Raw genomic sequence first — 17,207 nt, forward strand, 5'->3', positions numbered from 1 at the left:
TGTATTTAGCAGCTGGTTGCCTGTTGCTCATGCTTGTAATCCTAGCTACTCAGGAGGCAGAGATCGGAAGGACTGGGATTTGAAACCAGCCCAGGGCAAATAGTCGGGGCTGGTAGAGTGGCTCAAGTGGTAAAGCACCTGCCTCGCAAGTGTGAGGTCCTGAGTTCAAACCCCAGTATTGCCTCCCCCCCAAAAAAAAAAAACTAGAACCCAGGGCAAATAGTCCTCGAGATCCTATCTCAAAAAAACCCATCACAAAAAAGGGGTGGTGGAGTGGCTGAAGGGGTAAGAGCACCTGCCCAGTGTTGTGGGAAAAAAAAATTTATTAAGCAGTAAAAGATAATAAAATTGGATGGTTAAAGAAAAAGAAGGGTAGGAAAAAGAAATAGATTAATGTAAAGAGATAGGAAGAAGCCAATCCAAAGTGTTCACACTACTCTGGAACTCAACATTCACACACTTTTTTTTTCCCCGCTTTGGTGCTTGGGTTTGAACTCAGGGCCTACACCTTGAGCCACTCCACCAGTCCTTTTTTGTGATGGGTTTCTTTGAGATAGGGTCTCACAAACTATTTGCCTGGGCTCGCTTTGAACCTCAAGCCTCCTGATCTCTGCCCCCAAGTAGCTAGGATTACAGGCGTGAGCCACCGGTGCCCAGCCATAACAATTCTTATATCAGAGGTGTTGGGGGTATTCCCCCCCGACCCCACTGCACAGTTCTCTAGCTGACACCAGTTGGATGTCTTATAATTCAACTAAATTCTGACATTGTCTGCCTGAGAACAATGAAATAGGTAAACCACTACCTTATTAGTTGTAGATATGTGTGTGTGTGTGTGTGTGTATGTGTATACATATATATATATATTTTTTTTTAACTCTTTCCTCACGTTCATGCCCTTGCTGTAGTTGGCAGTATGTAGATATTCTTTCCTGTGTACTGCTGTTGGCTTTGGTTATGTGTCCTTGCTTTGACCAGTGAAATTTGAATGGTCATATACTTGTGGGGTTTTTTGGTCTTTTTTTTTTTTTTTTTTTTTGGTGATACGGGGTTTGAACTCAGGGCTTCACGCTAGCAAAGCAGGCACTCTGTACTGCTTGAGTCACCCTTCCAGTTCATTTTGAGAGGGGGTCTTATGAACTATTTGTCTGAATTGCCCTTCTACCACGATTCTCCTGATCTCAGGCCTTCCCAGTAGCTAGGATTAGAAATAATAAAGTAAGATGGTAACTCTGTCTATAAGTACTCAGGATGACTTCTCAGAGGAGTAAGAGCTGCAGTAGTAGTGGGAACATAAAAGATAAAGGAATAACTCTTCCTGGGAATGCTCAGAATTTCTTCACAGAGGACTTGTGTTTAGTGCTTAGGGATTTTCCAGATAGAGGAGGAACATCTAGGCACAGGGAAGGAACCTATCTGAAAATTGCAGAATCATCATATTTTGAACATTGAGAGAAGGAACTCAAATATAGCTGCCTTGCAGTTGCCTCTTCCTTAAAGCTAATCCTTGCCTAGCTCAAGGACAGTGCCATGAATGTAACTTAGAGCCACCCAAGAACTGCCTCTGCTGGATCTCAGCCTAGGGCCTAGTTCTGTCTGAACTTTGGTTAGAGGCAAAAGCACACTGGCATGGTCCTTTGGTTTTCAAACCTTTGCTGCTTATCTATCTTGAGGCTTCTCCTTGAAGAATCTGAGCAGATAGACTTTCTGTGCAACAGACCATTCCACCTATCTACAGAGAATCCATTTCCACAAATGCAGGTTTTGTGCTAGGAAAAAGTTGGAGAATAGTGTGTCTGGTGGAAAGCATACAAGCTCTAGGTATCGCTTCTCTAGATACATTTCCACTTTTGTTTTTTATTAGTGTGGCAGTCTCAGGCAGGTCACTTTACTGCTCTGTGCCTCTGGTCCATAAATGGGCATGGAGAAGTACATGAGGATGTTAGGGAGATTGAGAAGGACAATAAATAAGTCTGGGTATGGTGGCTTATGCTTGTAATCCCAGCTATTTGGGAGGTGGAGATTGGATTTCATATATACTGTTAGCTGTTTTTATTTATTTATTTTTTTATGAGACGAGTTTGAACTCAGGACTTCATGTTTGCAAAGCAGGTGCTCTACTGTTCCAGCCATACCTCCAGTCCATTTTTCTCTGGTTATTTTGGAGATTAGGTTTCTCTATTTGCCTGGGCTTGAACCTTGCTAGCCACTGCTTGAACTGCAATCCTCCCAATCTCAGCCTCCCAAGTAGCTAGGACTATAGGCTTGAGCCACCAGGTTCCTGGCTCTGCTAGTTATTTTTATTATGAGAATTCATGGCATCTTCTATTTCACTCATATCATGGAGCTGAAAGCAGTATTTAATAATACTACCTTATTCTATAGTTACTGTTGATGCATCTACCTCCTTCAGAGATATTTTTGGGAAGCAAAGTGCTCATCTTCTTCAGTATAACTCCCAAACACACTGTTTTTTTACCTAGAAGATAGCTAGAGAGACTGCTATTCAGCTGTTAACTCTGCTTCGTGCCATAGGTAGGCCATTAAAAGGGAAATGTACTTCTCAGTCTGTTTCTAAATACAACTGAAAAATGAAATAGTTCATTCTGTATTAATAACTATATTGGTTCCTTTTGTGTTTTTAAGTCTTACAAAGTAAAGTATTTTGGTGTAGCTGAAAGGATTGTTCAGAGCCAAGTAGGCAAAGCAAAGACACACACTGAGGTGTAGGGAGCCTCAGGCCTGGCTTCCCTGAGGCCAGTGATGTCAGAAAGTCAAGGAGGAAGGTCAGATGTTCTCATAGCCTATCTCAGGATGGCCTACAGTAGAGACAGAGAAATTGACAAGTATTGAGGATGTATAGTATGTAAATCATGGTAATCACATCATACAAATCATTTTATTTAATTACGATGATATCTCTAAAAGGTAGAGAGTAGTCACCCCATTTATACATACAAGGTATTTTAGACTCAGAAAAGTTAAGTTCCTTGCCCACGACAGTAAAAGGCAGAGCAGAGGTTCTAGCACAACTCTTCCTGAACTAAAACATACTTTCAGTGCTAGGATTTGGTGGCAGCCAGATTGAGAGGGGGAGTGAATCTGGGACCAGAGAAGTCAGGAGACATTGAAGGTCTGTGGTTAAAGTGTCGGCGGGAAAGACTAGGGAGTATGCTTTTCTTCAGCATCCAGGAGAACATGTGGGAGTTAACCATTGGAACACTGTTCTGGACCTAGGATCAGTGGCAACAGCTGGGCCTGTTAGCAGTGGGTCAGGAACCCAAACCCTTAAGGACTGGTTTATTGGGCCAAGACAGAAAGGTAGTGTGGCAAGGAGTCTGACCCAGGTAGCTACACATTACCAGTTATAAGTATGATGCATACTTTTATATATAAAATAGTTAGTAAAGCTAGGATGAGTGAACATTTCCCAAAATGTTAAAAATGATTTTTATTCTTTATTTTCTGGGTTTTCTATAATGAACAAATGTTACTTACACATTTATTTTTAAATATTTTATTATTAAAAAGATACAAATACAGATAAAATAATAAAATGAATGTACAGACTAGTAAATCACTATAAAGCAAAGCAACAGCACCTTGCTAGCCACTCCAGAAGCAATGTGAGTGCTTTCTGCCAAGCCCCTGACACTCTTCCTCCCTGCCTTGAGTGTACACTATCATGAACTCATTGGTATCACCTTCTTACTTTTCCATGCAGTTTTGTCATCTCTATGCCTCCATAAACACTTAGCTTAGCATTGCTTGCCTATAGCATGTGTGCATGTGTTCATGGAATGTATTAGGTTTCTTTTAATCTACAAGTTTTCCTTTTATCACTTTGTTCCTCCCACCTCTTTGCTATGTATTTGTTGAAGAAAACACATCATTTGTCTTCTAGTTGCCTTCACTTGGGATTTTGTTGGTTTCATTCCCATAAAGTAGTTTAAAATTTTTTCCTGTCTTTTGTATTTCCTGATTATTAGTAATTGAATCTAGAGGCTTAATCAGTTTTACAATTGAGTTTTAGAGGAAATACTACCTCCTGGTGGATGTTGCATTATTTATCAAAAAGTATATAATGTTGATTTACTTTTTTTTTTGTGAACAACCATTGCTATGCAGGCCATAGATCCTTAATTCATCGTGGCATAATGGTGATATTTCAACTCTGTAATTCCTTCTCCATTTATATTACTTCTCTGAAGAGAAATAGTCAGCTTGCTATTTACTTATGTAGGGGTAAAGTTCATGTAGGAGAAGCAGGGCATTTTCAAAATAAAGCTGTTTTTTAACCGTTTGCCAAAAATAACTAATTAGGTTTAATATATACAGGTTTAAACATTTTATATGTTTATATCCATTGTAGATACTCAAATTATTCCAGCTCTGGATCGTGAACTCCCTTCAAAGTAGTTCACATCCTTTTAGTACAACACAAACAATCCCTGATAACTTTCCTGCCAACTACTATGATGAGATGTTCCAGGCACATTTCTTGTACATTTCCTGTCCTAAACCTGGAGTTAGTCTTTTCTCTGATACTATTCTTTGGAGAATAGTATTCCAGAACCACAGTCTGGGAGCTAGGAATGTTCATTGCTACTGGTTTGGTCATTGTTTCTAGATCTCTTCAATGGATGAAACTAGGGATTTTCTCTGCCTCGCTCTGCTGTGTATGTGTGTATATACAGTCAAATGGGCATACATTCTGAAAAATAATGTCATTAGGCACTTTTGTCATTATACAAACATTATAGAGTGTACTTTCACAAACCTAGATGTTATAGTCTATTATACACTTAGGCTATATGGTATATACAATTATGTATGCTGTCTGTCATTACTCAAAACATCTAACCAGGCATGGAGACTCATGACTATAATCTCAGCACTTGGGAGGCTAAGGTGGGAGGATCATGAGCTTGAAGTCAAGCTGAGCTACATAGTAAGCTTGAGGCCAGCCTGGGGCTAATAGCAAGACCTTGTGTCCAAAATAATCTTTATATGGTCCATTAGTGTGCATACAGACATATATATGGATATATGTCCATATATATATATATATATTACATCCATATATATGTACGTATATCCATATATATACATATATCTGACTTGGGTTTTTTGAGCAGTTGGGGTGGGTGTTATTTTGAGACAGTGTCTTGCTATGAGCCCAGACTGACCTGGAATTTGCTATATACCAGGCTGGAGTCCAACTTGGGATCCTCCTGCCTCAGCCTCCTGAGTGGTAGGATTACAGGTGTGTATTACCACATCCAGCTTACCTGACTTGTTTTATCCCACATTATTGAGAAAACATTCAGAAAATGTCGTCACCATTACCTACATTACTAAAAAGAATTTTATTATATACACGTGTGCTTATACATGTGGACATTTTTGCACACACACATATCCGTGTATGGTTAGGTAGGTAGGAGTCTGGACAGCAAGTAGAGAAGCCATTAGTGAGAATATTGTTTACATTAAGTATTCCCAGCAGAGGTCCGTAATGCTTCATGCAGAAGTAGAGTGTGCATGGCTAGCACAGAGCCCACAGCTTTGGCGACTTATATATCCCCCCACTGGAACAGAAGAGTGGAGTAGAGCACCGATCTAGAACACAAGTTTTGGTGCAGCAAACAGAATGGCTTTTGTGAGCAGGGCTTAAGATTGGATCCCTAGCATGCATACCCTTACCTAGTGTGAGATGGACAATAAAAGCAATCATTGGATTTGAGTGCAAATTATCAGCAACTTCAAAATAAGGACAAAGATGTTACTTAAGCAAGTCATAGCTGGTGTGCTTTTATTAACTGATGATGCTTTAAAAGCCAGTAGTAAAATGCAGTGTGTGGTGGTTGGGAAGAATGAGTTCAGAGAGGAGACTGAAAAGTAGCTAAAATGAGGAAGGTAGCTGAAGCTGCATGAAAGGAGAGACAACTGGGAAGGATACAGAGTTCCTCAGTAGTCACATGAGCACTAGGAAGAGGTTGTGAGGGAGGAGAGAGCTCTGTGCCGTCCCTGACCCCATCGAACTTCTAACTAAGGTCAGCTAATTTGTTCTTAAAGCTTCATAATATGACTTATTTGGCACTAGATAGACACAGTACCATCTTTTAGCTGCTTCATAAATAAGTTCTTCCCTGCTACAAGGGTTGATAAAGTAAGATACTTAGGTGGCATTACTTTTTATAAGGTTTTGGGGATACAATTCATGTACTATAAAGCTCATCCATTTTTCGTAAATTTAAAGAGTTTTGCAACCATGATTAGAACATTTTCATCAGCCAGAAAATTAACTTTATACCTGCTTGGAGTCAATCTCCATCCCTACTCCCAGCTTCAGGCTACCACTCCATTTGCCTTTTCTAGATATTTCATATAAATGGGTCATATGTCTTGTGGTCTTTTATATCTGGCTTCTTTCACTTGGCATGTTTTTAAGATTTTGTCCATGGGGTAGCATGTATCAATAGTATGCTGCTGCCTTTTAATTAAATATATGTGTATATATATATATATAGTCTGGTATTTTGAGATCAGTTGCAGTTTCATGATTTTGGTTTCCTAAGGTACCTCCTTTCTATAACATTCTTTCTTTCATTTTTTTCCCTAGGATTTGGTAGCTTTTGAACATCAGTGGACTAGCTTCTTCGCTAATTTTGACACAGAAATTCCTTTTCTGCTGGAACTTTCAGAATCTCAGGCGGGTGAGGTATGTAAGGGACAAGCCAAAGAGAAAGAAGAAATTGGTTAATTATTGTTTTGGTTTTTTTTGGCAGTATGGGGTTTGAACTCAGGGCTTCATGCTTGCTAGACAGGTGCTCTGCCACTTGAGCCACTCTACCAGCCCTGTTTTGTGTTGGGTATTTTCAAGATAGGATTCTCAAACTATTTGCCTAGGCTGGCTTCGAACTGTGATCTTCCTCATCTCTGCCTCCTGAATAGCTGGGATTACAGGTGTGAGCCACTGGTGCCTGGCAAAAATAATTTTTAAATAGAAGGAAAAAACATCCCTGCAAAATTAGCAGTTTAGATCACAGATAGTGGTTAATCCTGTTTTCTTCCAGTAGTTAAAAACTATAAATTTGAATTTTTTTCTTTTCCATTTGCAGCTTTTTTTGCTACCTGTCCACAAAATTCATGCTATCTACCATATATACCCTTCCATCTCTGTCCCTCACTGTTACATACAAACGTGTATGTGTATGCACACACACATACATACATGTATGATGGATTTTGTGATTATTTTACAAAATTGTGGTGTTATATACAATGTTGGTTTCTTTTTAGCCATTCAGAAGTTACTTCAGTCATGGAAAGATCTCCAGCCATATAACTGAAAATAGGTAAGGTTCCCAGGGAAGAACGGTGACTGATGGGGAGTGCAATAGAAACGTGGCAGATATGGGGAGCATCCAAGTTCAAAAGCTTGAGTCAAGAGAGTATAGGTTGACTGTTGTCATCACAGGTCAAGAAATCCATACTCTTTAAATTCATTTGTTTCACTGCTTTTGTATTTGTTTTGTTTTTCTGTAATTTTATAGGAAATTAACTTTTAAAACATTACAACCTGCTGAAATCTAAACAAAGGAATTTTTATTCCATCCCTAGCTATGGGAAACAAGAGGAAACAGTGGCCAAGGCTGAGCAGGGGAACAGTAGTGGCTTGTGGGGAATAGGAGGGATCAGGCTGAGGGTCCATTCCATGAAGATGGGAGAGTTCCAGAATGCTTCCTTCAGCATTTTTGTCAGGTCAGCAGGAGGTGCTTAACTATGAAGGACAGAGAAAATAGAGTTTTCCTCTTTTTTTTCCCCCCAGTTCCAGTCTAATCTAATAGCGAGATAAACTAACCTTGTGAAAGTCACATTCATCTTTTTCTGCCCAAAGTGTCCCTTGGCTTGAATTAAGTTTCAGAAGAAAAATCAGTTGCATTTATTCTTCAGAGCCCTAGTTTTCCTGAAGCTTAAAGTAGTAGTTTTAAGAAAAATGAATTGCAAAGAATTTTCTACATGACGTACATTAAGGACAGGGTAGAGAATAATGGAAACTACTTTTTAGAGTATCTCTTTCTGCAGGGAAAGAGGGATACATTGAATGGCAAGCTTTGCTAGTCTGAGTGGACCACAGGCAATTTGAAATCAAGTGAGATCTCAGACTGAGCAAAAGAAACCTTGATATTCTAGGGAGAATCAATAGTAGCTTAATCCTGTTGCATGCTTTTGTTGTCTGTGACACACTTCCAGTGTTCTTCATTCCATTTCCCCACAAGGCCTTTTTTCTACATTGAAGTCCCATTTATGTAAATAAAATATCCCTGTTGTCATTGAATATTTTCTAAGAACATATGACACCCAAGGAAGAAAGATACTTAATTAAAAGAATAAATAAACCAAATGTGATCTCTGCCCTTGTGGAGTTTATCATGTGCTGGAGAGATAAGATATCACCCAAACAACCTCACATAGAAGTATATCTTTACAAACTTTGGTGGGTGCCATGATAGAGAAAAGAACATAGCATTGTAAAGACCGTAAGTAGAAAGCCTGGCCTCTTCTGGGGAGATGTGAGTGATATTTGGAGAAGAGCAGAGGTTCTAAGACAAAAACATAAGGGTCATAAAAGAAGATGAGCTTGGCTAGTGTATGGGAGTTGGGGGTGAGTGACTTTCCATGGAGCTGAAGTTGCCCAGACCATATGTGTTCTTGTTGGCCATGTACCATATTCAGGCCCTTGTCCTGAGAGTAACATGAAGGCAACACATGCTCTGCATATTTAAAAAGATTATCATTCAGAGCTGGCAGAGTGACTCAACTGGTAGAGCACCTGCCTAGCAAGCATGAGCATAGAAGAACAAGAGTGGATGCAGGAAAATCATGAGGAAGAGTTGCAGTTTTTCAGGGAAGATATGATGGTAACACAGACTAGGGTTGTGGCCATGTGGGTTGGAGAGGAATAGATAAGTAGAAATGATTTGGGGGAGGCTGATTGGATTTAGGGGGATGAAGAAGCAGAATTCAGTTAGATTTGCTATATGCTACATGTGAAAGTCACTGGTGACTTTTGCAAGAGCTCTCTGCTTAAGATTTTTTTTTTTTCAATATTGGGGTTTGAACTCAGGGCTTTGCACTTGCAAGACAGGCACTCTACCACTTAAGCCACACCTCCAGCTTCAAGAGCTCTCTGAATGAAATGATTGAGGGGTGTTGACTAGAGCAGGCTGAGGAGTGAACATAAAATAGAAGGGTGTGGAGTCCCAAGTCAGAGACATCCAGTATCCCTTCCCAACCAGCCAGGAGCACTAGGTAGACTGTACTTTGCTCATGCTGTAGGACGTTGCTCAGAAAACCCAAGAACTCTCGCAGGTCATGGGAAGTTGGTCTGCCAGAAATCTCTTTTGTAATCACGTGTTTTTTTGATTTGCTCCTCTAGCCCTAATCGGCAGCCATTTGTTCTCTTCGGTAATCACTCCACACAAGAAAACCTGAATGCTGGCAACTTTAACTTCCCTTCTGAAGGGCACCTGGTACGCAGCACTGGTCCTGGTGGGAGCTTTGCCAAACACATGGTGAGTAGCTGGACTGCCTAATACATGATTATTTTTATTGTCAAACTGGGAAGAAGGGCTGCTGGACAAAAGGAACCTTTCCCAATTATAGTGTGTTGATTTCATCCTGAATTTGAAGTTGTTTTGGAGCAAATAGGAGTGGTTATTGAAAACATTTCAGTTTGAAATATTTGAAGGAAAAAGTTTAAAAACATACTTTCATAAACCACTCTTTAAATTGTCACAGTGGTAATAAAAATTTCACATTAAAACTGGACTCAGGTGACTCATGCCTGTAATCCTAGCTACTCCGGAGACTGAGATCAGGAGGATTATAGTTTGAGGCAGTGTGAGCACTAGTTCTTGAGACCCCATTTCAAATTAACCAGAGCAAAATGAACTGGAGGTGTGGCTGAAGCGATAGAGCACCTGAGCACCTACTTTGAAAGTTCAAAGCCTTGAGTTCAAACCCCAGGCTCACAAAAGAAAGAAAAAGAAAATTTCAAATTAAGGGAGACCAGGAGGATTGTGGTTTGAGACTAGCCCAGACAAAGTTAGCAAGACCCAATCTCAAAAGCAAGCACTCCGTAGATGTGGTGGTATACACCTATGGTCCTAGCTACTCAGGAGGCAGAGTCAGAAGATCACAGTTTAAGACCAGCCTGGGCAAAGTTAGCTTGAGAGACACTATCTGAAAAAGAAACTAAAAGAAAAGGACTAGGGGACATGGCTTAAGTGGTAAAGCTTTACTTATCATGAATTCAATCCCCCAGAATTGCCAAAAGAAAAAAATTCAAATTCATTTGAAAATAGTCATTCTAAGCCTAAGTTTGTTATGTTCCAATTGTTACATTTAAACCTTGATGATCATTGTTTTATTGAGTGTGTAGGGGAAAGTTTTGTATTTAATGGTGTTTTGTTTCATTACCTCTTTTTTTTTTAAATCGTGCTTCAAAGACCTTTTTTTTGCAGTACTGGGGCTTGAACTCAGGGCCTACACCTTGAGCCACTGTACCAGCCCTTTTTTATGTTAGGTATTTTTGAGATAGGGGCTCATGGAATTAATTGCCCGGGGCTGGCTTCGAACTGCGATCCTCCTGATCTCTGCTTCCTGAGTAGCTAAGGTTACACGCGTTAGCCACCGGCACCCAGACATTACCTTCTTTTAAAAGAAAACTTTAGGCCTGAATATGGGACTCTTAATTGTAAAAGTCTATGCTATTTTACTGGAATTTTAAGTATTTTCAAAATGTTCTTGACAATCAGGAAAACTAGGGTGGTAGATACTGGTTTTTTGTTTGTTTGTTTGTTTTTGTTTTTAGTGCTGGGGTTTGAATCCAGGGCCCTGAGCTTGCTAGGCAGATGTTCTACCATTTGAGTCAGGTCCTCAGCTCTTTTTGCTTTAGTTATTTTTCAAATAGGATCTTGCATTTATGACCCAGCTGGTCTGGACCACTATCCACCTACTTCCCTACTTCCCCACTAAGTACTACTAAAAACCCTGGATATTTCATATAAAACAAGTACATGAAGACTCTGAAAAGTGAAGAGAAGGAGGCACATTGGCTAAAGACCACATGACCAAAGCAATAAGATGGTAGTGAGTTCTTTAAGTTTTCTTTTTCCCTTTTACCCAGACTGGATACTGGAGAATATCCAGAGATGTTCAGAGGATCAGAAAAAGCACAGACTAATGAGACAGAAAACTTTCAGACAACAACTTCTCTACCCAAATGCCACAGAAAAACTGTATGTCTATCCCTACCCCTGCCTGCAAAGGCTGAATGAAGAGCCTAGTCATCCTCCCTTGCAAGACTGTAATGAAGTACCACTTCATCCCAATTCTTGGGATAGTGTCAGAAAAGGCCAAGTATGTGTACTAACCTTACACAACACCCACCCAAGGAGAGGGACCTCTCCTTGGGGCAGGATTGTAGGAGGTCAGTAGAGAATCATGACTGTCAATACCACTGAGCAGTTAAAGGCCGTCTCCTTACCCATAATATTTGTCACCCTCCAAACCCGGATTGTATCAACTAAGGCATACTGAGGAATCTGAACTCCCACTGCCACCACCTCATCCATACACATACAAGAGGTATCAATAGCAGCTGAGTAGAGAACATGGACTTCTACCCCTGACTGGCAGTAATGAGGTGGCAGCTCCTCCTGCTGTCTCACTGAGGCAGGTTGGAGAGGCCTTCTAAAGCACAAGATTTAAGAAAGATTCAGAGTAAACTTTATTCCTGTTCTGACATGTAAAGTGTAAAATTTCAAGTAAAAAGTCAAATAATTGAAAATCAAATACCTTTTTTTGGATCCATTAGAGAACTAAGATCTCAATGCAAACTGCTACTTTGAAATCTGGAGAGGCAAGTGAAGCCATAGAGTTACAGCCAGTATCTGCTTACTTGAAGCAGAAGCCACTGGAATTAAAAAATTGGTGGGACCACTTTAATGGTAATTGTGATGAAATTCTCAGGGATGAATGTTGACTAGTGTGGGAATAAGAGACTCCTAGAAGGCACAGTCCTAAAGGGGATCTCCACATTTTCATGGGTTTTACTTTCAGAACCCCAGCAGGTTCTCATGGTGAAGAGTCAAGAAAAATTCCCTCATGACACTGGCAGAGGAGGATGAGTAACCATTTTAAATATGGGAAAGATAGAAACAAAGACCTTGATAGCAAAGACATTCTCTTGAGGATGAAAGATTTTACCCAAGCCCTATTGCATTTGGAAGAAGAGCATTCCCTTAACTGTTATACTCTAGCCCTCCTGTTTCTTCAACTAGGGGAGGTAGAGGAAGAACTAAGCTAAGAAACTCCTGTGAAGATCACAGTCCAGAGATACAGGTCCAGTAAAATATTGAGATGTAATCATAACATTGTAGAAAGTTTTCCCTCACCAATTACCTTGGTACCACCCCAGCTGGTCTGTAGTGCAGTTGCTGGTGATCACTACTGAAGAGCCACAAGACATAACCAAATAAGGAAGAATTCCTAGGGAAACTCAAAAGACAAAAAGAGAGATGAATGCAAGAACACTGCAGGAATATGAATATGAACACTCCTGGTACTTACAGCTACAGAAAACATTAAACAACCCAACAACCCAGCCAGATTAACACAAAATTTAATATTAAAAGTCCATTTACCTCAGTTCCTATTACCTGATATTTCATATCTGGTTTTCAACAGAAAGTTTTAGAACACGCTAAAAGGCAAGAAAAAACATTGTGCCAAGGGCTGGTGGTTCATGCCTGTAATCCTAGCTACTCAGGAGGCAGAGAGCAGGAGGATTGTGGTTCGGAGCTAGCCCAGGCAAATAGTTTGAGAGACCTTATCTCAAAAATACCCAACATAAAAAAGGGTTGGCAGAGTGGCTTAAGTGGTGGAGTGCCTGCCTACCATGTGTGAGGCACTGAGTTTAAACCCCAGTACCTCAAACAACAACAACAACAAAAAACCATTGTGTGAAAAGATACTGTACGAATTAGTATTTAATCTTAATTCTGAAAAAAAAAAAAGAGACAGTGCAACCATCACAATTAGACTTCAATAGGAGTCATAATTTTCTGACAGAATTTGTTTTAATTTTTTTTCAGTGCTGAAAATGCTGGGCAAGTGCTTTACCATTGAACTGTATACCCAGCCCCAGAGAGAAAATTTTAAATAACTATGATTAAGATGTTAAGGAAGCTAATGAAAAAAGTAGGTAACATGTAGGAATAAATGGATAATGTAAGCAGGAAAATGGAAACTCTTGAGAAAGATTCAAAAGGAAATGCTGGAGGTCAAAAACATTGTAACAGAAATGAAAAATGCCTTTGATGGGTTTATCAGCAAATAAGACTTATCTGAGAAATAAACAATGACCTTAAAGTTAGGACAATATAAACCTCTCAAACTGCTGGGCACCCGTGGTTCACATCTGGAAACTAAGCTACTTGGGAGGCTGAGATCTGGAGGATCACAGTTTGAGGCCAGCCCAGCAAATAGTTCATGAGACCCTATCTCTAAAATAGCCAGAGCAAAATGGACTGGGGGCATGGCTCAAGCATAGAGCACCTGCTTTGCAAGCACAAAGCCCTGAGTTCAAACCTTAATCTTACTTGAAAACAAACAAAACAAAACACAAAAAAACCCCAAACTGCTAGCCGAGGGACTCAAGTGGTAGAGAGCCTCCTTAGCAAGCATGAGGCCCTGAGTTCAAACCCCAGTACCACCAAAAAAAAAAAACCCAAAACAAAACCTTCCAAACTGAAATATAAATAGAAAAAACAATGAGAGAAAAAGCAGCTCTATTCCAGTGTAACATACTCATTATGGACAATTGATAAATTAACTAGTGCCAGCCAGGCATGGTATAACATGCCTGTAATTCCAGCACTTGGGAAGCTGAGGCAGAAGGGTTATGAGTTCAAGGATCATGCTATAGGGCAAAAAAAGAAAAAAAGATAATGCCAGATAATTTAAGCATTTTTATATGTGAAATTCTCTTGTACCAATTATTTTTTTAAATAAATGTCAACAAATTTCATGTTAATCAGTGCTGATCCAGATTTGTGACTTGACCTAAGCAAGCAGGTTTAAAACAAATGGCACTTTGAAAAAGAAACCTTTAGTAAGGGAAAATTTGGAAAATTTGTTTTAGTTAAGAAAATACCCCTGAACTAAATATATTAGCCAACAACTAGGAACATGTATATGAGTTTTCATTCAGTTTCATCACAATATTGTTCATATTCACCACAGTGAGGTGTAGATTAATTAAAGTCATGTCTGTAACTTGGATTTACAATGTTACAGAAAAATGCCAGGTATTCTGGTGTGACTTCCTCAAATGAAGTAAAACAGAAGGAATGAATGAATAATTGTGAACACTTAGCTATTTTTAACATAGTGTACTAATTTTCATTCCTGTAGTGCTCATGGTAGCATGCTTACATTTTGTTCCTGCTATCCTAGGAACCTTTAGGAAGTTGGACATCTCTTATGTTGGACACCATTTATATCTTTATATAAAAGAACCACTTAACAGGGAAGAAGAATAAAATTTTTAAAAATCTAGAGGAACTCATTTTCTCTTCTGTAAGAGCTTATGTACAGAGGTGAAATCCAAATGAAGGTGAAGACCTGGTTTCTTAAATTTTTAGCTGCCCCACACCTTTGTCTGTCATGTGGGCCAAGGTCTTTACTGTAAAAGCTCTGAATTGAATATTATTGGCAATCAATCAAAACCTAAACACACTGCCTATTTTTTCCTTCTGAGTTGTAAATTCATTAGCATCCTGGGCTAATTTGAGTATCCAACAGCAACCACACATTATATCCAGGATTTTTTTGGGGGAGGGGGGACGACACAAACACAAACAAAAGATGCCTTTGGAAAAAACAAATTAAAGGTGCTGTTTTCGCCTATGTCTTTAAAAAATAAATCAGTTTTGGTGAAATAAAGTGTACTTCCATTAACTGTATGCCTTTTGTTTCTCTAGCAGTACATGCCTTAGTCTGATCCTTTTTAAAATTTATTTATAATTTTTTTTCTAACATCCAGGTAGCACAGTGTGTCTCACCAAAAGGACCTCTGGCATGTTCAAGAACATACTTTTTTGGATCTACTCATGTTCCTTACTTGGGTAAATCACTATCTTACCAACTTATCTAATGCATGGTTTCTCCCATGAATGAGATGTTAATGTATGATTTGCTACTTAGGAAGCTCATGATACTGTTTGTGGGCCTCACCTCCCTCCCTGATGGCAGCTGAAGAGTTGATGTCTCAAACATGTTACTCACAGAACTTATTTCAGGAGAAAACCCATTGGTTCAACCTATAGTTTAGAGGCCCTATGCTCAGAATCAGAGGAAAGGCCAAGATGAGTAAGACCTATTTCGAGATAGTAGGAGGTATGGGCTATAGCAGGAATGTGTATGACTCTGTCAGGTCTTTACCCAACTGTTCTTGTGAGGAAAGTGTGAAGGCCATGATAAAAGGCACATGGTTGCTGGGAACTTGCTGTAGCACCATCCAGAAAAGCTAGACTAATGGACTACCCAGAAGCTGCAGGAATAAAAAGAGACACGGTAAACTGTTAGAAGGGTTGTGGATCTCAGCATTGCTACCCAGAAGGAAGTACATCAGAAGCCAGATTTTCTTTTGAGTGTTGTTAAATAAGCCAGGAAACTCTGGAAAGAAGTATGACTTGGGTCAGGTAATTAAGGAAATAAAGAGACAAAACTGAGCCTGCTTACTGACAACTCAAAGTTTAAAAAATTAAAATACAGGTAAAAATATTCCAGAGCCTAAGATTCTGCTCATCTTCTCTGTTTAGCGGTGGTGCTCAGTAGGTTGTAAAAGTGGAAATTGTAGCCAGGCACTGGTGGCTGAGGCCTGTAATCCTAGCTATTTGGGAGCCAGAGGTCAGGAGAGGTTTGGGGCCAGCCCAGGTGAAAAGTTCTCGAGACTATCTCGAAAATACTCAACATAAAACAGGGCTGGAGGAGTGGCTCAAGGGGTACAGCACCTGCCTAGCAAGTATGAGAGCCTGAGTTCAAACCCCATTACCTCCCCCCCCCCAAAAAAAAAGTGGGACTATACTTTCAAATTAAATTAAGCGCTTCTAGTCTACTTGTGAACATATCCTATGCTCTTCTCACATTCTTTGTGAGTTTTTTGGGGTGGGGGGCGCGAGAGGCTGGTATTTGAACTCAGGATTTTGTGCTTGCAAAAGCAGGTGCTCTACCACTTGAATCACACTGCCAGTTCTCTTGTCACATTCTTAATACATGTGCTTTTTCACAGGTGATGATCACAAGCTGCCCAAGAATGACAAGCTGCCCGAGAAAACTGAACAAATGTAAGTCTTTATATTTATATTATTTTTTCCTTTTCTCAAAGTTGTGTTTCTCAGTTGTAGTTGTCCTGTTTCATTCGTATTCAGCTCAGCAGTGGTTATAACATTTGGTTATGGGTGGACATTACTATCTAGTTTCATAGAAGGCCCCAGTGCCTGTTTCTCAGCTTGAAATGTAAGCTAGAGGACTGTGCCAGGTTTGTCATCTGCTCCTCTCTCTGAAACTCACAGACTTTCTATTTGCACACTCATGCATTTATATGATATAACTCCCCTCCATGTTTTGCATAGTGCATTATTTTTATTAGGGACTTTCCCAAAAACAAAACATTTAAAAATCCATTGGAAGGATCTGTGTGAAATCCCATGTGGTCTGGATTTAACACTCAGGCTTGTGGAACAGAGCTGTGGTGTATAACTTTAGAAAGGTCCTGCCTAGTGTTGACTTCCCTTTCTTTACATACAGCAGGAAACCACAGACTGAAATAAACTCAGTAATGCGGAAACTATGCAATTCCAGAAAGCATCCTCCTTCAGAACAAACATAGTAAGAGTGCTATTACCTAATTAAACTAAATAAATAAACTGGTGTGTCTAGACCAGTGCTTTCCGAAGGCCAGCAGGGACAAACCCACAAAGAATTATCTAAGGAGCCCTTCAAAATGTAGTTTCCTAGATGTAAAGGTGACCTGGCTTTTGCATCTGTCACCCCATTGATTGTCAGGGTTAATTTGCCTGCTCTGCCTAGCTAAGTGGATGTCCCCTTCTTTCCTCACTGCCCCATGTTCA

At 39.8% G+C, this 17,207-nt stretch overlaps 1 protein-coding gene across 3 annotated transcripts in view; it reads left to right on the plus strand.

Moving 5' to 3' along the window:
• Positions 1–17,207, plus strand: part of Dnaaf9 (dynein axonemal assembly factor 9) — a 130,493-nt gene that overhangs the window by 45,897 nt on the left and 67,389 nt on the right. For all 3 annotated transcript variants that reach the window (XM_074074429.1, XM_074074430.1, XM_074074431.1), the window contains exons 8-12: positions 6,626–6,724; positions 7,306–7,361; positions 9,446–9,581; positions 15,119–15,200; positions 16,367–16,421. In XM_074074429.1, the coding sequence (XP_073930530.1) occupies positions 6,626–6,724; positions 7,306–7,361; positions 9,446–9,581; positions 15,119–15,200; positions 16,367–16,421 (428 nt within the window). The remainder of the gene's footprint in view (positions 1–6,625; positions 6,725–7,305; positions 7,362–9,445; positions 9,582–15,118; positions 15,201–16,366; positions 16,422–17,207) is intronic.

Source organism: Castor canadensis, chromosome 5 (genome assembly GCF_047511655.1).
Source record: "Castor canadensis chromosome 5, mCasCan1.hap1v2, whole genome shotgun sequence".
Lineage (NCBI taxonomy): Eukaryota > Metazoa > Chordata > Mammalia > Rodentia > Castoridae > Castor > Castor canadensis.